The 24,777-nt window shown below is 43.3% G+C and overlaps 1 protein-coding gene across 1 annotated transcript in view; it reads left to right on the plus strand.

The window, feature by feature from the left end:
• Positions 1-9,473, plus strand: part of adam19a (ADAM metallopeptidase domain 19a) — a gene marked incomplete at its 5' end in the record, with an annotated part of 45,640 nt that extends 36,167 nt beyond the window's left edge. Inside the window, 6 exons of the mRNA XM_079491339.1 lie at positions 777-885; positions 2,064-2,184; positions 4,182-4,284; positions 5,175-5,432; positions 5,556-5,707; positions 6,351-9,473. Of these exons, the coding sequence (XP_079347465.1) occupies positions 777-885; positions 2,064-2,184; positions 4,182-4,284; positions 5,175-5,432; positions 5,556-5,707; positions 6,351-6,402 (795 nt within the window). The 3' untranslated portion in view covers positions 6,403-9,473. The remainder of the gene's footprint in view (positions 1-776; positions 886-2,063; positions 2,185-4,181; positions 4,285-5,174; positions 5,433-5,555; positions 5,708-6,350) is intronic.
• Between the last annotated feature and the right edge of the window lie 15,304 nt (positions 9,474-24,777).

Here is a 24,777-nt window from a genome sequence, read left to right on the forward strand (position 1 = left end):
CCGGTAAGACGAAGCAGTCGCTCTCTCTCTCTCTCTCTCTCTCTCTCTCTCTCTCTCTCTCTCTCTCTCTCTCTCTCTCTCTCTCAGATAACGAGCAACCTTGATACAATATAATCAGTGTGTTGCGTGCCCTGGCCGTGCTGGCTATTTTCACACCCAATCAGACTTTTCAAAAAGTACAAAACGAGATGATCACCTTCTCGGCGGAGAAGGGGACCCAGCACTGCATGCTCAAAGGGTGAAAGACTATTATATGTGAAAGGCATGAGGTGTGCAAACTCCTTAAGTGTCACTTTTTTCTGAATAGCGTAGGCCTAGCTAGGCCTATATACATTATTCATATTTTAATTTAATAATTTAATTAAATGTAATAATTAATCGTTCAAATAAAACGTTTTAAACAATACAATATCACTATTCTATTGAAAATATTGAGTATCTACATATAAATGCATTTTAGTGGGCACTTTTCTTTCCTCTTCTTTCTTTGTTTTTTTTGACTGGAATTCCCGGGAAGCCCGGGTAAAGGTCGGCAATTTCCCGGGATTTAAAATGAGCCAAATCCGGGAAAAATATTAAACCCTACTGCAGACAATCTTACTGTACGACACTGTTCTAAGGTGTGTGTGTGTGTGTGTGTGTGTGTGTGTGTGTGTGTGTGTGTGTGTGTGTGTGTGTGTGTGTGTGTGTGTGTGTGTGTGTGTGTGTGTGTGTGTGTGTGTGTGTGTGTGTGTGTGTGTGTGTGTGTGTGTGTGTGTGTGTGTGTGTGTGTGCAGGTGTGTAACAGCAATGGGAACTGTCACTGCAACCGAGGATGGGCTCCTCCGTTCTGTGAGAAGCCCGGTCTGGGAGGCAGTGTGGACAGTGGACCAATCCAATACGACAGTGAGTTCACCTTCTAGCTCTCTCTGTCTCTCTCTCCTCTCTCTCTCTCTCTAAGGCCTCACTCACACCTTTCGATCTAGCATACAACATTGACGCATGCTTGTTGTATGAATGTTGTAAGTGTCATGGCCGCCCCAATGCATTTCCAATGGAAGTCACATGGTTTGATACAACATTTTGGACTACAAGCTGTTGTATGGCTTTCGGCTGCCCCCCCTCCCCCTCATACAACACAAATGGTGTGTCAAACCATGTGACTCTCATTGAAAATGCATTGTGAGCTTGCATCAGCTATACATCTCATACAACAAGCATACATCAATCTGTAGCGACCGTGTGAGTCGCCCCTAACTCTCCACACACACACACACACACACACACACACACACACACACAGCTGGTCTAAACATCCTCTGAGAAGACGCTTCGCGACTTAATTAAGTCCAATAATGTTTAGGTTTTAGTTCAAGGCGGGGAGGCGTGTGGGAGGTGGGTACGGGGGGAGTGCAGAACATTTACTCAAGTACTGTACTTGAGTACAATTTTGATGTATGTTTACTTTAGTGGAGTATTTACAAATTGCAATACTTTTACTTCTACTCCACTACATTCCAGAGGCAAATATTGTAATGTACGTTTACTCCACTACAAATATTTGAAAACTTTAGTTACAAGTTACTTTGTAGATGCAGAAACATGCATTTACTACTTCAGCCCTATAGACAATTAGACATTAGGCATTTGAAAATCTACAAGCTCACAGTGCGTTGCAATGTGACCTTGTGACGCATTGTGGGCTTGTTGATCTGCTTCTTCCAAAAGATCTGTATACATTTTATAATTTTTATACAAAGTTGTGAAGTGGGACATTCCGCATGATAAGTACTTTGTACTTTTGGTACTTTAAGTACATTTTGTTGCCAGCACTTTTGCTCGACTTTTGCATAGAAGGAAGCATGAGGTCAGTCCGCTGCCCTCCCCAGGTTGGCAGAGGAAGTGTAGCGCTCAGGATTACATTTGATAATTGACACTGGGTGCAAAAATGGGTTGCAAAATCGTGGGATAAGAAAATCGGAAAAAAACAACAACTTTTGCTCGAGTATTTCTATATTGCAGTATTGATACTTTTAGTTAGGGTAAAAGATGTAAGTACCTTTTTCCCCCCCTCTTGTTCTCAGGTCAGGTGGGCGTGGTGGTGGGTTTGCTGTTCACCTTCCTGGTGGTGCTGCCTGCCGTCCTGACGCTCTTCTACTGCTACAAGACCAAGAGCTCCTACCTCCACAGGTGGCTCTCACACAGGTGTGTTATCTCCTCTAGAGCTCCTACCTCCACAGGTGGCTCTCACACAGGTGCGTTATCTCCTCTAGAGCTCCTCCTACCTCCACAGGTGGCTCTCACACAGGTGTGTTATCTCCTCTAGAGCTGCTACCTCCACAGGTGGCTCTCACACAGGTGCGTTATCTCCTCTAGAGCTGCTACCTCCACAGGTGGCTCTCACACAGGTGCGTTATCTCCTCTAGAGCTCCTCCTACCTCCACAGGTGGCTCTCACACAGGTGCGTTATCTCCTCTAGAGCTGCTACCTCCACAGGTGGCTCTCACACAGGTGCGTTATCTCCTCTAGAGCTCCTCCTACCTCCACAGGTGGCTCTCACACAGGTGCGTTATCTCCTCTAGAGCTCCTACCTCCACAGGTGGCTCTCACACAGGTGCGTTATCTCCTCTAGAGCTGCTACCTCCACAGGTGGCTCTCACACAGGTGCGTTATCTCCTCTAGAGCTCCTCCTACCTCCACAGGTGGCTCTCACACAGGTGCGTTATCTCCTCTAGAGCTGCTACCTCCACAGGTGGCTCTCACACAGGTGCGTTATCTCCTCTAGAGCTCCTCCTACCTCCACAGGTGGCTCTCACACAGGTGCGTTATCTCCTCTAGAGCTGCTACCTCCACAGGTGGCTCTCACACAGGTGCGTTATCTCCTCTAGAGCTCCTCCTACCTCCACAGGTGGCTCTCACACAGGTGCGTTATCTCCTCTAGAGCTCCTACCTCCACAGGTGGCTCTCACACAGGTGCGTTATCTCCTCTAGAGCTGCTACCTCCACAGGTGGCTCTCACACAGGTGCGTTATCTCCTCTAGAGCTGCTGCCTCCACAGGTGGGTGCGTTAACAGCACTGATTCCCACCCATGTGTGGGTCATGTTCACATTTGTATGGGTCCCTTGATGTCTGGTTTCCTATGTTTAGTTTTTAATTAGTATTATTTCAAAATATTTTAAAAGAAAAACACACATTCCGAAGGTCTGACCGACCGAAACGTTGCTGTTTAACTAAAGTTCTGTAAGTGAAGACAGTGCGGGATTTTCCTACTCGTCCAGTTCATTTCTCCAACGCACCTCTCCCTCGTACTAGGTGTGCATAAGGACTTTTTCCTTCAAAAAACATTTCCCCCAAAAAGCTAAAGTTTTCATCATGAATTAATAATAATAATAAGTAATTTCATGAAGAAATCAAAGAAAAATCAAGGAAATTCCATAAATTAGAAAACAAATGTTTATGAAGTAGTGAAATTGCCGATCTACGAGCTCCCAGCGCTCCCGGCGTTGTGTATTTGGGTTCATTGGCACTGTTGTGGTGGGTTGATTTTTGATCTGCTATATATATTTATATTGTCATATTTCTGTATATGGAAAGATATGTATTTATTTTTCAAATGAGGTTCCATTTGATCTGTTTGTTCATCTGTGTCTGCATATAGCATCTTAGTCTGCCCCTCCCATATATGTAAATTAATGTAATCATTTATACGACGCCTGGGGGGGTGGGTCTGTATAATGAATGTCCCTATATATGCCTGACACACTCACACTTCCGTATAGCACCAGACGAAGCTCACGGCGAAACGCGCCGTGCTAATAAATAAGTTGATGCAGTAAGTTGTCCGTCTCTGTTCCCTGGAGTGTGCAGTCCCTTCCTCGGAAGTTTTCTTTTCCCTTTTTTAAGTCTATGCCTGCTAACTAGACTTGCACCTCCCACGGGTCTTTTTGGATGTGCAGGAGTCCCTTTATATATCTGGCAAAGCACAAGAATTGTGAATTCTCTCTCAAAAATAGTTATACATCTCCATAAGAAAGGTTAGCTTAAGTTGGGATACACTGTTGAAACGAATGACAGCAGTATTTCAACGTTTTGCATTCGCTTGGTATACAGCCTTGGGAATTGGGATGAATAGCAGCAAATATTTCAGATGTATTTAAAGGTACTTATCAAGGTCACTCTCTTTCTCGCTCTCCCTCTCTAGACTTGAGAGCTCTGTGGAGAAAGAAAAAAACGGTCATTTGAATCCTGCCTTTCACCTCAAAGTGGTCGGTCCCATCAACAAAGCCAGCATCAGCCATAAGGGGGTGAGTGCCCATCACCATGGCGCCTATAGACCAATTCAGAAACCTTTCACTGCTTCGTCTCAACCATTACTCTATGGCTCTGGTCTCAGCCACCGCTGTGTATATTTTCTGACATTTCGTTTTTCTCGAAAGTTGAATGTTACCACTACTGTTGGAGCAGCCATAAACTACACAGGTTCATCCCGATGTTCTGGGCATCTTTGTAAAGTTAGTGTTAGTAAAAAGGCAGGTAAAAGAGTAACGTTTGAGGCAGACTAACATCAGTCACTCTGCCGTTCAATGTAGTAGAAGACCTGCGAGTTTACACCGTCGTCTCCGCCTACAGGAAATACGTTCGCTGCGACCATGAGACCCGTTTCTGAATTGGTCTATACTACACCTACACCACTGTTGATTTGGACAGCAAATTTTATTGATTTAGTTTTAGTCAGTCTTTTGAATAAAATCCCATTTAGTCATGTTTTAGTTACCTGAAATGTTTTAGTTTTAGTCTAGTTTTAGTCAACCATGCATAAGATTTTAGTGCAGTTTATTTAGTCGACTGAAATGACCGATGCCGTTGAAATGCTCGATTTATACTCAGCTGTGTGCCCAAAATAGCCGACCTACAAGCTCACGTGTCGCTCTGCGACATGTTGTGAGCTTGTAGATCAGCTATTTTCGGAGAGTGCCGTTTCAACTTTCACACAACCAAACATAAAATAACTTGTCTTTTAGTTCTACAGGATCTCTTCTCCACTAGTCCCTAGCTGAGATTTTAGTCTAGTTTTCTATTTGTTGACGAAATTGACAATATTAATTTAGTTTTCGTTTAGTTTTCGTCAGTGAAAAAAGGTAGTCGACTAACATTTTTCACTTGTTTTTTAACCCATTCATCTCCCTCCCACCAGCTACCTCACGGCAGCAAAGAGATGCTGCCCCTCCGGCCCGCCCCTCCGCCCAACAACCCCACCCAGCCCGTCAACGTGGTGCGTCCGCTGCGGCCCGCTCCGTCACCGCAGCGCCTCAAGGCCACTCCAGTGCGACCGCCTTTGCCGGGCAGCAAGCCCCCCGCTGGCCCACCCAACAAGTCCCCCAGTGTCACCCAGCCACAGAGGCTCACACCACCCAGGAAACCTCTTCCCCTCAATCCCACCCGCTCCCCACTGGTAAGACTCCTCCAACCCCGAGTTGAGTTGTGCTGTTTTCATTCAAACTGTGTTCTAAACCCCCGGTATTGGTGGGCAATGTGATAATATTATGTCTGTCTGTCTGTCTGCGTGCGTGTGTAGCTGGTGCAGCAGTCTCCTCCCCAGAGGCCCTTGCCCCTCAGCCCAGTCAGAGCACTGGCCACGGTGAGCCCTCCTCCCCACAAACCCAGCGGCCTGCTGGTCATGATGCCTCCGGCCGTCGGGCCCAAGCCAGTGGGCAAAGTGTGCGCCAGGTGGGAACAGTCAGTGTTGTTCACACACATTTACCTGGCTTGACTATTTCATGTCAAGGAGCCCAGACAGACCCCATCAGAAAATATGTTGTTCCAGGGACCATCCCAGAAGCAAATATTTTTGAGTTACAAATGTTCGCTCTGAAAGAATATATATTCAAAGATTTGCGCCACATATTCACAATCTTTCAAAAATAGCAGATCTACAAGCTCGTAGCGCGGCACTCGGTGCCGTGCTATGAGCTTGTAGATCTGCTATTTTTCAATAGCTAAAGTATAACATAATGCTTAAAACACCAACAGGGGTTCCCGTCCAGAATGGGTCAAATGGTGGGACTAGTTTTCTATTTGTTGACGAAATTGACAATATATCTAGCCCCAGTCCAGTAGCCGACTCAAATCCCATTCCCTATGAAATATAGACTCAACAAGTAATTTTGTTAACCCCATTTAGAAGTTTTCCAGCTATTCAGCCCGAGGGGTTGCGACCCACGGGTTGAGAACCCCTGTCCTACATGACTGTTTCTATGCATTGGATGTATTACCTTGTGTTGTTCTTGCTCTGGATTAACAGCGTCTGCTAAATGCCTAAATTGCAAATTGTCTTTGTCTGTCCTGTCCCGTCCCCCCCACCCCCATGCAGACCCGTCCCGGGAGCCAAACCCAACCTGGGCTCGCCTCCTTCCTGTAAATGATGTCCTCCTCTCGTCCTCCTAGGAGGAGGTGGCGGAGGGACAGCCTATTTGCACTAGAGAGACCTCAGCCGAGGATGATGGCACACTGAACACATCAGAGGAACAGGGTGGCCCTCTTACAGAACACCACCCTCCAGGAGAGTGACGGAAACAAACAAACACCTCATTTATACTCTGTAGTACGAGGCTGTGGCGCGTTGAACAGACGCTGGGGGACGCTGGCTGGGTCATATGTTGACAAATCTTGATTTTTTCTTTTGTATTTTTATTGAACCTGTAAAACAATTTTTACAATAATAATTGTTGTTGCTGTTGTGTGTTTACAGTGTTTGCTTGTTTTGTTTTCATGGGTGAGGCTTTCTGTGAGTCTTTCTGTGCATGCGTGCGTGCGTGTGTGCGTGCGTGCGTGCGTGATTATCTCGCAAACCACTGGACAGGTCAGTGCGATTTGTTTTGTGCGCGCTGCCAGTAAATCCCTGAATATTTTCCACTTTTCTTTGTTTTATATACTGGAAGACAATGGAGGTCAAGCTCCAGAAATGTTGCCCAAATATGGAGATGACTGACGTAATAGTACTGACATGATTGATTTATTAATTGATTGATTGATTGATTGATTGATCGATCCATAAATGATATCATGGATCTCTGACATCACGTGACGTCATAGATCCGCAGGGAAGCCGTGCCATCGTTAGACCCCCTAGTCTCGTTCTAATCATTGTTGCTTGTTTACAACATGTGCTTGTTTTGTTTCTTTGACATTTTGTGTTCATCAATGTGCCAAAGAGGTGTGTTCCCACCCGGGGGGGTTGGGGGGGTGTCCCAAATGCTGTCATCAGATCAGAATCAGAACGGCTGACGCGTTAACACAAGAACGTCCTCTCAAATCAAACCGCGGGGTGCCTCAGACGTGTGGACACGTCTTTAGGACCTTTTTAATCATATAAAACGCCATCGCTAAAATTTTACAGCAGCCGTTGCTAGGCAACGCCTTGCTCGTCCGTCCCCGAGCTGTTTTGCTGTTTCCGCACGCAGCCGTTCACTTCCTGGTTTACGGGCCGACATTCTTCCTAATTTACTCTGAATCGACGCCGCTGTCCGTTGCTTTGATCAGAACGCCGATGTTCTGTCCTCATTTCGACCTCTCGTTTAGAATATTAACGCTTCTAAAAAGAGAGATCAGGCTTATTATTAGCGCGAGGTAATAATGGAAGATTTCACCTCCCGTTTTTTTGGGGGGGGGGGAAATGGAAGGCGGGGCTTTTCAGAGTAAAATCTGCCTCATCTGCTTGCCACTCTATCTATAGCGCCTTTTATTCTGAAAAATTCCCCGGCAAAAAAAGTGTTTCAATGGAACGAGTAGAACACACGAGTACTGTACTGGGACTGCTCTCCTGTGGTTCACACGTACAAGTACTGCACTGGGACTGCTCTCCTGTGGTTCACACGTACAAGTACTGCACTGGGACTGCTCTCCTGTGTTTCACACGTACAAGTACTGTACTGGCACTGCTCTCCTGTGTTTCACACGTACAAGTACTGTACTGGGACTGCTCTCCTGTGTTTCACACGTACAAGTACTGCACTGGGACTGCTCTCCTGTGTTTCACACGTACAAGTACTGCACTGGCACTGCTCGCCTGTGTTTCACACGTACAAGTACTGTACTGGCACTGCTCTCCTGTGTTTCACACGTACAAGTACTGTACTGGCACTGCTCTCCTGTGTTTCACACGTACAAGTACTGTACTGGGACTGCTCTCCTGTGTTTACCTTAAAGTACACGACTCTTGGCTAGAGCAGTAGTTCCAGCATCTCCACATGATTGTTGGGGTGTTGGTCCCCAGATGACGAATGAAGTTGACAATTACATTTTTGAGTGGTGCAAACCACTCCAACAACCAGCTTTGTCTGTATGTGTCTGTGTACGTGTGTACCTGTACGTGGGGCCACGCACAGATGAGCATGGTTGCTATGGTCAGTGTGTGACGTCACTGCACCACTCAGTTCACACGGGTGTGATTTTTATAAAAGGAAAAGGAAAAAATAAAATAATAAAAGACCATCATCACTGGATCATGTGCAACGCGAGCAGAGGCGAAGAGCTCTTGTTGTTCTGTCATGAAACTGAAAGTACCAGTTAGTGCCGTGGTCTACTGAGGCCCACAGAGACCTACTAGCAATGCCATCATTGTTTTGTTTAGCGGGAGCTCGAATTGCTGTTTTATAGGCTCCGATCATGGTACTTCACTTGGAAATTGGAAATACTCAAGTAAAGTACAAATATAAAAAAATTGTACCTAAGTACAGTACTTAAGTAAATTACTTTCCACCACTGCCGCCGAGTGCAAAACTTATGGAATACTTGAATTACCGTAAGCAAGGAAATACTTTAATTTAGTAATTAATGTATCAAGTAGCCGTGTAGCACAGCTGCTACGAGACAATGCCTAATCACCCTGTCAGGTTTTATTGTCAATTATCCCTTGCACAGATCAATAAAGGTCTATCTTATAGTAACATGTCTTTTTGCTTAACCCATTCTGGACGTGAACCCCTTTTGGTGTTTTAAGCATTATGTTATTCTTTAGCTATTGAAAAATAGCAGATCTACAAGCGCACAGAGTGCCGCGCTACGAGCTTGTAGATCTGCTATTTATTTTTAATTGTGAAACATTTAGTGCGAATCTTTGAATATATTCTTTCAGAGCGAACGTTTTTAACTCAAATCTTTGCTTCTGTCGGGGTCCCTGGAACAACATATTTTCAGATGGGGGTCGGCGGCCAATTGCATATAATTTTGGGGGTCCTTATGTTTGAGGACGACTGACAGAAACATGGGATTTCAGAAAACTTACGGGCATTTGTAGAATCGTCCTCAGGTCTAAATTGGTCAAAGAAAGCAGTTTTGGTTTACATTGTGGAGAATGTGTTCAATGCACAGCACATCTGGGACACACCCCTGGTCGATCTTGGTTGATTTTAATGTATTTTTTCCCCTTATTTTTTTGCAGTGTGTATGACCTTTTAATTGTTACATTAAACAATCTTTTTTTCTACAAAACTAACCTCTGGGTTGTTGTGACTGAGACAATGCATAACTTTGTGATTAATGCCATAGGCCTATTGTGTTTTCCATTGTGGTTCTCAAAGTGGGGTCGGGGACCCCCGGGTTTACATGAGGGGGGTTCCTAGGCCCTAAATCAGTTGATATAGCATCAAACTCAGTTTAACCAAATAAACCAATAGTATAGTTATTTATGGCTAGCTGGTCTTTAACTGGATTGATAAGCATAGTGCGTTGCGGTGGAGATTTAATAGAACTCTCAGTCGACTTATTTTATCTTGCCGCTCTGTATCACATAATAATAACATCATCTGACAGGGAACAGGTAGCAGTGTAGGTGACACAGAGGTAGAGTCAGTGACAGACAACATTGCCCTCTGTAGGACACAATGAGTAAGGGCGCCCATAATGTCACTACTTTTAACACCGCCACTCGATCTTTGACACAAAATAAAACAAAAGAATATTCTCCCTCTTTGGCCTTCAATAGAAAATGAACAACAAAAACACATTTTGGTACATTATATGCTTCTCTTGCACTTAAATTGCCAAACAAATACTGAGCAAACTTTCAGTTGTAGCTTTAATAGTGGCTGGTTTTGTCATCAAGTCAGCAATCATGTTGTCAGTAGGACAATAATCCAAACATGTTATCCCACTATTCACAGTTGCTCGTATTAAATTATATTTGATATCAACACACGCACACACACACACACACACACAGAGAGAGAGAGAGGAGATGATGAGCTCCCAGCTGGCCTGCATGGAGCATGCATGATGAGCAATTTGTGATCCTAGGCAATTGGGCATGGCTGCTAATTGACTAGTAGTCAGAGTGGATTCATAATGACTTTGTTTTTCCTTTCTTGGCAAAGGGGGGGGGGGGGGGGGTGCTGTTAACTTGGACAGCGCTGAGTGGGCTGAAGTTGCCTTTGCATCAGTGTACACACCATTAATGCGGGTCCGCATTAATGTAGATGGTGTCCTCTTCAGGTCAAAGCCAACGCACAAAAGAGCATATAGTGACAACTGATGCAGACCCAATAGTCAATATTTTTTTTTTTAAACAGAGTGACCACATAGTATTACTGTTTCCGCAAGGGGCTGAAAGCCGGAAACTATATCTTGCTGTTGGGAAGAAACCTCCTATCTCCATGTTCTAACTGTGTTTTTCGTAAGTGAATGACTCTATGCATTTCATTACTACAGTGCCTGTCACATGTGGGGGTCTTTTGACTTCCTGCCACACACACACACACACACACACACACACACACACACAGGGACAAAGGTGAGTCACCCACTGAGATTAAGTTGAAGATCCCCTCCCCCTGGTCATTTTGTCACGTAGGCACAGCCACACACCTTTACGGTGTTCACAGAACAGGTATTCAAATGCTAATACGGTGGCTTTGTTCCAGTGACCGCACGGTTCATTCACACTCCGTCTCCTGCAGCAACACAACACTAATAGCCAGCGGAGAGGCTGCTGTCTGTGTACCGTCGGCCCGTCTGTAAAGAGCCATGACTTGAGACTGGAGATATTCTACGCCACAGAAACCGGACCTGATTGATTGATTGATTGAAGAATTTATTAACAGTTTGCACCTGCGAAGGACCTGTGGATTTACCTTCATTTTCTTTTTTTGGAGTGAGTTTTGCGAACCCAAGACTGACTGGAGGATGCTGGGACGACTCTGGTGTTGAGGCCTAGTGTTACGTGAGGAGTGAGCTTCTGTTAGGGAGTTTAGGAGTTGAGCGGTAGTGTGGGCATGGTATGTGTTAGTGCTGGTAGATCATCGTTGAGCTGTGGTTAGATGCCAAATAGTTCTCAATTAAGTCTTTTATGTTGCTATTTTAATTGTGCGGTCATTGGTAATTTTGGTTATCTTGGCTGTATAAATTGCTGTTGTTCAGTGATTCACTGTTGCTCTCCTGGTTTGCAGTAAGGAGGGGCAGTGTGCGTTCGTGTGTTTCTCTTTTGGGGACACACACTTGCACACACGCTGGAGGGGCCTTCCTTTGTCTCAGGGCATAGTGGGGGAGAATTTTACTTTTTATTTGGGTGGCTTAATTTGGGCTGGCTTCTGGTATAATTTTTTTTCTTTTGGGTGTTAAGCCTACAGGTTTTTATTTTAGTCATAAAATATATATAGTCTGTATAAGTAAATTGACCTTAGGGACAAAACTACAGCCTGACTATCTACTCATTCTTTGGGGCTAGTATGCAAATGAGTATGCGTGTCTGTGACTGTGTGAGGTGAGAGGAGATTGCAGTCAGAGTACAGAGTGTATCACCCAGAATTTATGACAGTGAGTGAAATTATTTACTATTTAGTAGATATGATGGACGCAGGGATAATCCCAGTGGACCTTGTGCAAAAGAAATATCCCTTATTTGATGATTTTTCTAAATTTTCAAAGAGATTCTATAGATTTTGTAAGGAGGGACAAAGTTTGAAGGAAGGCCTTGACCACAGTGATGATACTATGACTACGGTTCCATCAATGTGTGGAGTAAATCCTATTTCCTCTGAGTCTCTTCCATTTTTTGAGGAAAGAGGACACTCTGGCCACACTATAATGATGCAGCCTGTGGCAGCAGACTTGACGAGGCACCTGGAACAGCACACCAGGAGTAAGACTGAGCCACTAACGGGTGGTGGAGCTGTGCAGGTTCTGCACTCATCCAGTGAAGACTCCGGCCTGAGCAGCCTTCATTCCAGTACTAGAACTTTGAATGGCTATGATCTACATACTCCGAGGGTCCTGGCGGAGGCGGAACAAAAGCTACGGACCATTGACCAGGCCTGCAAGAACAGCCAGCGCAGTGATGTTGGCGCCGGCCACGATAAGGATGCAATCTACTCTGGGCCAGACCACAGCAACAACTCAGCACAGACTGAGGTGAAAGTTCATGACCGCAGAGACATGAGGACATCTAAGCAACGGCCAGATGACAGCGACACTCAACGCTCTGTTAAGAGGGAGCTGGAACGGGTACGTTGCCTGAAAATGGACTTGACCAGTGAATTAAGGACACAGAGAGAGTCTATGCGTGCTATAGAAACACGGTTGAGTGAAATTCTGATGAAAGAGGCACATCTGATCCTCGATGTGGGTGACCTGCAGGATGAGGCTGCGCACAGCCACAGAGACGGTTCACGTGGAGGTGATGACGTCTACAGAAGGGCAGCCCGCCCTGGCGCGGACATGAACATTGACTCTGATTCTGACCCACTTTCTGATTCTGACCCTGACGAGGAGGTTAGGCCTACACAGACCGACCGGAGGAAGAGGAAGAGGAAGAGGAAGAGGAAGGAGGACGTCAACGGAAGTGAACAAGAGGAGGAACAGGACAGCAGGGGTTGTGAGAGGCATTCATGCACTCCCACACATTCGAAAGAGAGCCGTCATCACACATTTTCAAGGGGGGCTTTGAACAGGCACCCATGCAGACCACAGAAGAGCACTGAGTGCACAGTCACAGTTACAGTTGTCACTCAGCTGCCAGTGCTGAGCAGTCAGAATGTGGAACACAACCCATGGTATCATTCAGACTTGTACAGTTTATTATTATTTTTTTATTATTTTCTTCTGTTTTTAGCTTTGATCATACTAGTTTTGTTTTTGAGTTTTCTGTTTCTGGGGATTCTGTTTGGGGGTTAGTTGAGACTATTTGGGGAATTTGAACATTTGGGGATTTTTGGGAAAAAAACAAGTTTACATTTTTTTGGAAAATTAATATTTTGGGCAGAATTATGATTCATATTTTATACTAATAGTATTAAGGACTATTATTAGGGGGGAATATGTGACACCCACTGCATGTTATATTTGTATAAAGAGATGGGACACAGAAGAGTTGGTTTTGGTTGGAGTGGGAGAACGGAGAGGACAGGCTTGGCCTGGCCTGAGAATGCTGTATGGAATTGATGCTTGATGACTTGATGCGTGTAACTTGATGTAACTATGGGATATGCCTTGATTGAATAAAAGAAGGACTTTGCCTGGATATCGCGACTCATTTCATGCTATATTAAGGAGAGAATCCACGGACCTGTTTAAGGAAAGATTCCACAAAGGGTATGATGTTGCGAGACCCGTTACCCCGATGACCTTGGGATACATCACTGAGGATAAGTCCCAGGTGCATCCATGCAATGTTTTTTCGTTCTTGTACTTTTTCAAACAACTCTGTGTCACTCTTAAATGGAATGGCTGTGTGGTGGTCACAACTCCGTGAAGCAGGATGTATATTTTGTGAGGTGGTCACATGTTAAATTCAGGAAGCTGGATGTTGGAAGCTTGATTAAGAGCATGTGGTGAGAGCTTTGGGTTTGTTTCTCCTGTTGTGGCAAAACCGTCTCAAAGTAGTAAATGGGCCATTTCCGTGGTCACCTAATCCAGTGTTTCCCAACCTTTTTTCTGCCAGGGCACACTTTTCATAGCCAAAACATCCCAGGGCACACCTAGATGCGGGGGGTGGGGGGTCAGGGGTATGATATACTGTGTGTGTGTGTGTATATATATATATATATATATATATATATATATTAGAGTTAACTGATTTGGTTCAGGGTTTGTGACGTTCACTGTCCACGGTCTAGACACCCTCTAGCCAGTTCTAATATAGGAAAACTTTAAACAAAACATATAGCCAAACAAAAAGTTTATTTGTCTTTGTTTATATTCTTTCAATGAACTCGTATAAAGTCATCATGACACTAGGCCTACATATAAATATATACATAAGACAATGAATAAAGTTTATTTGCATGAAAAGCACATTTAAAACAAAGTCTACTTTGTAGAACTGACATATATAATGGTTGTTTTTTATAGCAGTAATAATAGCTGAAATAAAGTTTTACACACTCAGACAAACCCTTTGAATAATTAATTTGCCTTTTTACCATGCCCACTGAATTGAAATATGATAATAATGAAGGAGTCACATTCACTGAGTCTAGTGTTTTTCTGCTCTTCCTTGCGGCAAACTTAATAATTCAATGCATTTCTTTAAGTACTTACTTAAGTACAATTTTGAGGTAGCCTACTTTTACTTTACTTGAGCATTTTCCTGATTTCTACCTACTATATTGTCTCTGTCGGTGGAAAACTGTAACTTTTCACGATTAAAATTCAAAAGTAGTAATGTAGCAGATCTACAAGCTCAAAACGTGTCTCTTTGTGCTGCAGATCTGCTACTTTGCATGCTTTTGTGTGACACTGTAGTGTAATAAAGTAGGGCGTTAATTTATGGGGAAAAAAACATTTTAAAACATGGACATAAGAGGTTACAGCCAAATCACTGAACAATTAATTCATTAATTATGCATTTTTACTCCTTTTTTTTAACACTTTTACTATATGATATTAATGAAGAAGTCAAAATCATACGATTTGTCACACACGTTTCCGCAGTGAAATTTGCTCTCCACATTTGACCCATCTCTTGGAGCGGTGAGGCCAAGGGGCCTCAAATTTGAGGTCCGGAGGAGGTACTTCCGGCAGTCTTCCGGGTGCTTCAAAACGCCACTGAGCAACTTCATCGAAATGAATAGCTTGGGGGCGGGGCTAGTGCTCCAGTTCGGTCTCTATCCTATACTCTATGGGTGAGGCGCGCAGCAAAGGAGCGGGGAGCTGCAGCCGTTGACCCCCCCCCCAATCCAACTCATTGACTCTGAGTGCCAAGCAGGGAGGCATTGGGTCCCATTTTTACAGGATCTCCTCACTGGTCGTCAGTAAGAATTCTTTGAAGACTAAGAGCACACATTCAAGGTTTCTTTGACTATGCATGCACCTCATGGCATAGCACCACAAAGGCCCGGCTAAAAATAAGGCTCCAGACATCCCAATGGTCAGGCTTACTCCTACAACTCGCCTCGCCCCTGCTCATTTTGATAGGTTGGGATGGCTTAGGGTAGACGGCAGTCTACAGCAACATCCAATGGGTCTGGTCTACAAGATATGCTACACTACGACCACATGTACTGTACCTGTAAAACTACTTCCTAAACGTCAACGCTGTCCACAATCACACCACCAGAGGGAGTTCCACAAATCACGTTCACCCCACATTTGGCTCAAACAAGGGCTTACATTCATTTCAAATTATTTTTGTTTTACATGTATATTTTATGTCGTTAAATGAAAAAGGAGTATCCCAATGGAAACAAGCCATACGCTTTCTTGGGTATTTTAATCCTCTTGCTGTTACTGTCACTGTTAATAAGGTTTTCAATCAATCAATGAATCACTCAGGTTATTTTTTCCATTTCCTGAAAAGTAACAGTTTTGCACATACAATACAAGGTTTCCACCCGACAAACAATAGTGTTGTTTACGGTAACGCTTTGAAGGAATAACCTCCATCTTTCAATATGGACATTTCAATGAAATGCTGAGCACTCTAAATTGAATAATACCTGGCTGGGAAATCCCAGCATTGCATTCTGCCTGTACCATACTGTCCTACTCTCTATCTCCTCAAATGGCTTCACTGTCACCAGACTAATAAAAAGAGAAGGGGGCTCAGTGGGAAAATGACATTTCCATACATAGTGTTTATCTTGATGTATTCTGAATCGCTGGGTTTCAATAACACATTTGGTGTGTGTGTGTGTTTTTTTTCTCTGCCTCTTTGGTTGGTTAAGGCTTCTGCAAAAGTCAACTTCTCCTACAGTGTGTCTGTGATTCATGGAGTGCAAAATGTGCCCGTCACATTTTTCAGTTTCAAAATCTTCCCCACAACGATTTATAAATAGACATTTCTTCCACAGAAGCCACGTTGACATAAATAGATGTGTAATTTAACATGTATCCCAGGTGTTACCAACTAATTCAGGTTGTGATTCCATTCAGGTCAAACAAGATAGTACAGAAACTTAAGGTTCTGGTCTTTAAAATACTCAGAGGATGACAGTGTCCAACTGTCCATGTACCTGTCTGACTTCTCTAAACTAGAGTGAGACACCAGATGTGCGTAACACCAAAGGGAGCGCCTCTGACCTAGTTTCCCCTTAGATTTGACGCAAACATGGGGGAAAATGCATTCTACTACTCCAAATTGTGCGGTGCAGTGGATCAGGAGGTAGAACGGCCGCTTTTGAACCGGAAGGTTTGAGGTTCCCAGTTCAATCCCGGCCTCCCCCAGAGTTAGTGTTGAAGTGTCCTTGAGCAAGACACTGAACACCTATAATTGCTCCATTTGAGCAACTTTGTACCTTGCATGGTTTCCTTGCCCATCGTTGTGTAAATGCATGCATGAGTGAATGTATAGCGCCTTGGGTAAAAACGTTATATAGGCCATTAGGCGGCCTACTGTAAATGCACTATTCAGTATTTCTTGCAATGGAGTTAAAGGAAGAAGACTGTCTCTCTCTCAGCTTGACAGCTTCCCTAACTGTGCCACAATATAAATAAATACTTAAAAACAAACTTTTCCTGTTTAATAGTGCAAACTGTTAGTGCGTTTCATTTTTATGTTTTATAATAATTTGGCAAGTGATGGGAAAGTGGATACCGGCCGGTTCAGTGACTCAAGGAATCTCATTATATCCAAGGATATCGAGCGAGACTCGAGGGAGATGTTTCGCTTTAAGCCTTAAATGAAAATCTTTGCAAAAATAATTCCACTGTCGAGTGCATTACCCGTCTCAGTAATTGGACCTCACCACCAATCCTGTCACCGTTCCAATATGTATCACCACCCGCCTAAAGTCTTTGAATTGGTTCTTTTTATTTTATTTTTTTTATCTCTGAATGTTTTCAACTTAGTGTTATCAACTACAGTGGCTCAGAAACTTGAAAATGGTAATGGTGCATTCATATATAGTGCCTTTATTGAAAACACAGAGATTGTGCATTTTGCATTACATTCACCCTGCACACATTTATATACCGATGCCGGAGGAAACCATGCAAGGAACCAACCTGCACATTGGGAGCAATAGGGGTTCAGTGTCTTGCTCAAGGACACTTCGACACTAAATCTGGGGGAGCCCCCGGTCACTCTACCCCTGAGCCACTGCTGCCTTGAACAGCCGATAAGTATGCAATCATGGGTTCCACAGATCCAGGAATATTTGAAGAAGGTCTGGCAAGTTGCAACCATTTGTCTTATTTTGTCTAGGCCTATGCATTTTCTAACACTGCAATTTAGCCATTAGGCATTCTTTTCTCCCCTCCCTCCCGCGGGCCGGCTAATAATAATATTGTTAAACATAAAAGTAACTTTTCAAAAAATCCTGTAAGAATGTTCAGAGAGTCTAAAGACGGATTGGAGTCGTGCAGGCTTCCTTGCTTCAAACATAATAAGTATTTCACTAGTAGGAATAAACACGCCATTGGGGAGGTATAAGGGATTTATTGACAGTGAAGAAATGGAGGGATGAAGGAGGGATTCATTAATGCAGATGTGTAGGTTCGGGGGGGGGGGGGGGGGGGGGTCGCCGACCCTGGAGTCATTGGGGAGGAGGTCGAATGGCACTCGTCGTGTGGCGTTCGTCGCAAGGCGTTCGTTTTACGGTGCGCATGGACGATATCCCCCGCAGGAACCTGAGAAGGAGAGGAGAGAGTTTTGTTTTAATCGTTTGATCCACTTTTGGCGAGGTGGATGTAGTAGTTCTAGTGCCGAAAGCTCTAGGGGGAGCGGGGTCCATTGTACCAAGACATCAGAGACACATACTTCCCACAGATTACAACCACACACGGAGATTTTGAAAACATGACCAATGCCAAAAAACTCCCATATCTGCTGGGCGAAGTACAACAATGTGCAAACACAGCAGCAAGATTTGTGAGTTGCTGTGATAGGAGAAGGATATCAAACGGAACACAACCACCCTAAAGACTAATCATTGTGTATATTCCTGCACTATACCTGCATCCAGTGATCTTGGTACATAGAAATTGATCTATTGAAGATTCTGACTTTCAAATGTACATAATTTTTGTTTTGATTGTATTGCTGTATTGTTGTATTGTGCTTTCTGCTTTGGCAATGTAAACGTATGTTTTCTCATGCCAATAAAGCCCTTTGAATTGAATTGAATTGAATTGAGAGGAGCTGCTAGGAGGTGAAGGGGTGGGGTGGGTTGCGAGAAGCCTGTAGGAAGGCGGCTAGTGTGCGACGCAGCGAGGCGGGCGAAACATGGAGGATTCTGGCCTTTCTGGGTGGTACTGGGCAGGTATAAATGGGGACAGGTAGGTTGACGACGTGGAGGGCGGAGAGTGGCATGGAGGGCAGGGTCAATGCGCGTTTCTCCTCCTCCTGAACATCTGTTGTTCCATCTATGTAGATTGAAAATGTCAGAATCGATAAATACATCTACGAGAGTCTAAATCTTGGGCTATAGCCTCGTCGATGCAACGAAAAAATGATACCATCAGACGAAGACCAAACGAGCATGAAAGTAGCGTTTCTGAAAGTTAGGAAAGTGCGCCACCTCGTGACAAACTAATGGTACATACATGGACAGCCCGGCTAGCTCAGTCGGTAGAGCATGAGACTCTTAATCTCAGGGTCGTGGGTTCGAGCCCCACGTTGGGCTCTAAATCTTTGGTCTTTTTCATAAACACCTTCTTATTAACCAGTTAAGTAAAATTTACAGTAAATGTACTACATGTACATCATGTACTTAGTTAAGTTACTAATATTGTGTGTATTGTGATTGTTGTATTGTGCTTTTTGCTTTGGCAATGTAAACGTGTTTTCTCATGCCAATAGATGCAGCTACAGAACGAGCTCTGGTCATCTTTACTAAATGTCATTAATTAAAAAAAAACGTGAAGCCCAACGTGGGGCTCGAACCCACGACCCTGAGATTAAGAGTCTCATGCTCTACCGACTGAGCTAGCCGGGCGTACGGATCTACTGCAGGGGGCGGGACATCTGATCATTGGCTGTGATTCATGCCGATCAAGGTTCTGGGCGTGAAGGAACTACAACAGCACGCTAGCGGCTAGCACCCCCAGGAGGCAGTATACATTCATTAGTCGAAAATACATTTTCACACTTTAATTTATAGACTTTACTGGTCTACAACGTGGAGTCTGTGAGGACCCCCTAGTGCTGGTCCATAACCTTAAGGAGAGCTAGAGGGTCTCCATGTGTCCTTGAGTGAGGTCCAGGGGGTCCCACTGCAGCTAAACCCTCCAACAATCATTTCTAGTAGAGTAAGTAAGTAAATAGAAATACAATCTACCTTAGAGAACGTACAATTAAGTTTCACTCGTTGACAGGTTAGTCACATGAGGATCACATGATCGAACGTGAAAGCATACAGTCTCTGTGGCGCAACCGGTTAGCGCGTTCGGCTGTTAACCGAAAGGTTGGTGGTTCGAGTCCACCCAGTGACGAACATGTTTTTCAGTAGCTCTCTAAGATATACATACTTTATTTTTTTTATTTTTATTTTTTTTACAAAATGCTGTACCCCCTCCAAGTGTATACTTTCACCATGTTCAACTGTTTTTTGAGGGCCTGTGTCCAGCTTTGAGTGTTTGTGAAAACACAATCACTGTCTTAACACAAACAGAAACATTGCCATTGACAATGAATAGTCAGCTTTGAGTGTTTGTGTAAATACAAACATTGCGTAAACACAAACATTGAAGACGAAGGTGAGGACGCAAGTTCTGATTGGCCGGAATGAGATGATGTATGATGATGTACCATAATAAGAGGGCCCCTCACTTCACATGGGTGTGATTTTTATTTAGTATGAAAACCTTAATTTCCGTGTGTCACATGATCACAGATCACACCTCCATATATGGTCATGCCTCATGAAATCACAGCATTTAGCAGACACCTAAACTTTATCCAGAGCGACTTACAGTAAGCAAGAACAAAACATGGTAATACATCAAATACATAAAAATAGTCATCAATAATCATACGTAAGCTAAGAACAGTGGAATATCTTATAATGAAACTATGCGTATACACTACTAGAGTCTAGGCTATTGGCATCAAAATGTAGGCTAGGCCTACTAAAAGTACCAAAAGTAAAAGTAGGCCTATACTCATCATGCAGAATGTCCCATTTCAAGTTTTCAAAGGCATACAAATCTTTTGAAAATAACCAATCTACAAGCTCACAATGTTTGAAAAAGGGTGGATGGATGGATGGAGGTGCTATATGAATTGAATTCACCGGACCACATTTTGTGTCATGCTTTTAGCATCGTATTAATTGTACCACTGCATTAATTATTTGTAAACTGTTATTGAAGTATTCAATCAATCAATCAATCAATCAATCAATCAATCAATCAATCAATCAACTCGAGGGAGATGTTTCGCTTTAAGCCTTAAATGAAAATCTTTGCAAAAATAATTCCACTGTCGAGTGCATTACTCTCAGTAATTGGACCTCACCACCAATCCTGTCACCGTTCCAATATGTATCACCACCCGCCTAAAGTCTTTGAATTGGTTCTTTTTTTTATTTTTTTTATCTCTGAATGTTTTCAACGTAGTGTTATCAACTACAGTGGCTCATAAACTTGAAAATGGTAATGGTGCATTCATATATAGCGCCTTTATCCAAAACACTCTACAGAGATTGTGCATTTTGCATTACATTCACCCTGCACACATTTGTATACCGATGCCGGAGGAAACAATGCAAGGAACCAACCTGCACATTGGGAGCAATAGGGGTTCAGTGTCTTGCTCAAGGACACTTCGACACTAAATCTGGGGGAGCCCCCGGTCACTCTACCCCTGAGCCACTGCTGCCTTGAACAGCCTAAGTATGCAATCATGGGTTCCACGGACCCAGGAATATTTGAAGAAGGTCTGGCAAGTTGCAACCATTTGTCTTATTTTGTCTAGGCCTATGCATAACGCATAACGTAGCGCCCAACGTGGGGCTCGAACCCAAGACCCTGAGATTAAGAGTCTCATGCTCTACCGACTGAGCTAGCCGGGCGTGTGGACCTCCTGCAGGAGGCGGGACCTCTGATCATTGGCTGTGATTCATGCCGATCAAGTTTCTGGGCATGAAGGAACTACAACAGCACGCTAGCGGCTAGCGCCCCCATGATTGATTGATTGATTGGTTTATTGATTGATTGATTGATTGATTGATTGATTGAAATATTTATTAACAGTTTGCAGAATTACAGTACATTTCAAGCACAAACTCAATACAAAGACTGTTAACTGTGAGTGGACGACCCAATTAAGCATTACACTTGTTTACAGGAGGGTCCACCTTGTTCAATTCAATTCATCAAAACATTTAGAGACGTACAAATAGACACTTCTATATAGTCAAAGAACAGAACAGGAATTCATCATAAGGGAGGTAAAAAGGGAAAAGAAACATATACAGTGAGGGGGAAAAAGGGTGGGCGGTGGGGGGGGGATTCAGATTTTACAGGGGCCAAATTCGAATTGCAGCCGTCCGTAGGTGCCCTTTGAGAGTGGTTTTGAAGGAGCCAAGCATGTCTTAATGACTGTTGGTAGGGCAGTGTACATTCATTAACAGACTTTTTACATACATAACAAGTGTGATGTTTTGATTAATTGAGTACTAAGGAAAGGACCCCAATGGAAACAAGCTTTCAAGTGCTTTCTTGGGTTTTAAATCCACTTAGCAGACCTTGTATTGGACTGTACTTTACTGTGCTAATAAAGTAATCAGTCAATCAATCAATCAATCAATCAATAATTAGGTTATCTTTACTAAATGTCATGAATTAAAAAAAAACGTGAAGCCCAACGTGGGGCTCGAACCCACGACCCTGAGATTAAGAGTCTCATGCTCTACCGACTGAGCTAGCCGGGCATGTGGATCTACTGCAGGGGGCGGGACCTCTGATCATTGGCTGTGATTCATGCCGATCAAGTTTCTGGGCGTGAAGGAACTACAACAGCACGCTAGCGGCTAGCGCCCCCAGGAGGCAGTATACATTCATTAGTTGAAAATACATTTTCACAGTTTAATTTATACTTTATATACTTTACTGGTGCTCAACGTGGAGTCTGTGAGGACCCCCTAGTGCTGGCCCATAACCTTAAGGAGAGCTAGAGGGTCTCCATGTGTCCTTGAGTGAGGTCCAGGGGGTCCCACTGCAGCTAAACCCTCCAACAATCGGTTCTAGTAGAGTATGTAAGTAAATATAAATACAATCTACCCTAGAGAACGTACAATTAAGTTTCACTCGTTGACAGGTTAGTCACATGATCATGACATGATCGAACATGAAAGCATACAGTCTCTGTGGCGCAACCGGTTAGCGCGTTCGGCTGTTAACCGAAAGGTTGGTGGTTCGAGTCCACCCAGTGACGAACATGTTTTTCAGTAGCTCTCTAAGATATACATACTTTATTTTTTTTTATTATTATTTTTTTTTTACAAAATGCTGTACCCCCTCCAAGTGTATACTTTCACCATGTTCAACTGTTTTTTGAGGGCCTATGTCCAGCTTTGAGTGTTTGTGAAAACACAATCACTGTCTTAACACAAACAGAAACATTGCCATTGACAATGAATAGTCAGCTTTGAGTGTTTGTGTAAATACAAACATTGCGTAAACACAAACATTGAAGACGAAGGTGAGGACGCAAGTTCTGATTGGCCGGAATGAGATGATGTATGATGATGTACGATGATAAGAGCGCCCCTCACTTCACATGGGTCTAATATTTATTTAGTATGAAAACCTTCATTTCCGTGTGTCACATCACAGATCACAATATGGTCATGCCTCATGACATCACAGCATTTAGCAGACACCCTTTATGCAGAGTGATTTACAGTAAGCAAGAACAAAACATGGTAATACCTGTTAGTTAGTTAGTTTAGTTAGTTTCATTTATTTGTCCACGTATGGAAATTTGTCTTTGGTCTCAACAGTAAAAAACAAACAGTTACAACAACAGCAACAACACTTAACACAATTATTTTCTCATGGCAAAACAAAAAGTGCAGGACAACAGTGGCAAATACATTGGAAAAACAAACAAATCTAGCGAGACATGGTATCCTTTAGTGCCTTAATGGCATTTGGTATGAAGGATTTTTTTTAAATGTTACGGTTAGCTCTTGGCACTTTGTACCGTCTACCAGAGGGAAGTAGCTCGAACTCCCTGCAGAGTGGATGAGAGGGTTCGTTTGCTATCTTGACAGCTTTTTTACGAAGTACCTCCTTGTAGATACAGCCTAATTGTTGCTGTCTCTTCCCAATGATTTTAGATGCTAGGTTTACTATTCGCTCAAATACATAAAAATAGTCATCAATAATCATACGTAAGCTAAGAACAGTGGAATATCTTATAATGAAACTATGCGTACACTACTAGAGTCTAGGCTATTGGCATTAAAATGTAGGCTAGTCAGTTATCATTTCCAATAAATAATTTAAACAACCTCAGAATACAACTCAGTTTTATTCCGCAATAAAATGACACACACACACACACACACACACACACACACACACACACACACACACACACACACACACACACACACACACACACACACACACACACACACACACACAGCGGTGCATAGGGAAAAAAATACATGTGTGAAAACAACAATAACCTTTATTAGCCCGAAAGCCATTATATTATGTTTTTTGGGTAATACTCATTTAGACTGATAGATTTTTGAACTCCAATGAAAATAATCGCATCCACCCACAATGTGGCGCCATTTCACTAAAAACGCATTGAACTGAGGGGGCGTGTTCCGTTTCCAACAGCTTTGATCCACAGGCTCTCTGCACATTGTTGCCATGTCCGCTTATTATAAGCGATCTTGGGCTCATTTTAGATTGCTTGTAAATAGTTGCGGGTTGCGTTTTCATTTTTTTCTTGTTTCTATTAAAAGCGTAGATTATTTGGGCTTCCTAATGTTGTAACCAGTGGTTCTAAAACATTTTCAAGTCAAGGACCCCCCAAATTATTATATAATTAACTATCTAGTTAACTACTAGTCACTAGTGTAATGCTTTATGGTGCTGAGGCAGCGGTGGCCGAACGGTTTGCGGAGCGGTCTTGATACCGGAAGGTCGCCAATTCGAATCCCCGGACCGACACGTCAAGCAAGGCATTGAACCTCAACCATGAAATGTTCTATGAGCAGAGCGTGGCTGTAAACAAGCAACTCGAGCTTAGTCCACTTACCCTGGGTAAACAAAGAACTTTGCTTTGCTTTTTTTGCTTGTGTTGTCCACAGTTAACAGTTTTTGTATTGAGTTGAATTGACTTGAAATGTACTGTAATCAATCAATCAAACAATCAATCAATCAATCAATCAATCAATCAATCAATC

This window comes from Electrona antarctica (genome assembly GCF_951216825.1).
Source record: "Electrona antarctica genome assembly, chromosome: 21".
NCBI lineage: Eukaryota > Metazoa > Chordata > Actinopteri > Myctophiformes > Myctophidae > Electrona > Electrona antarctica.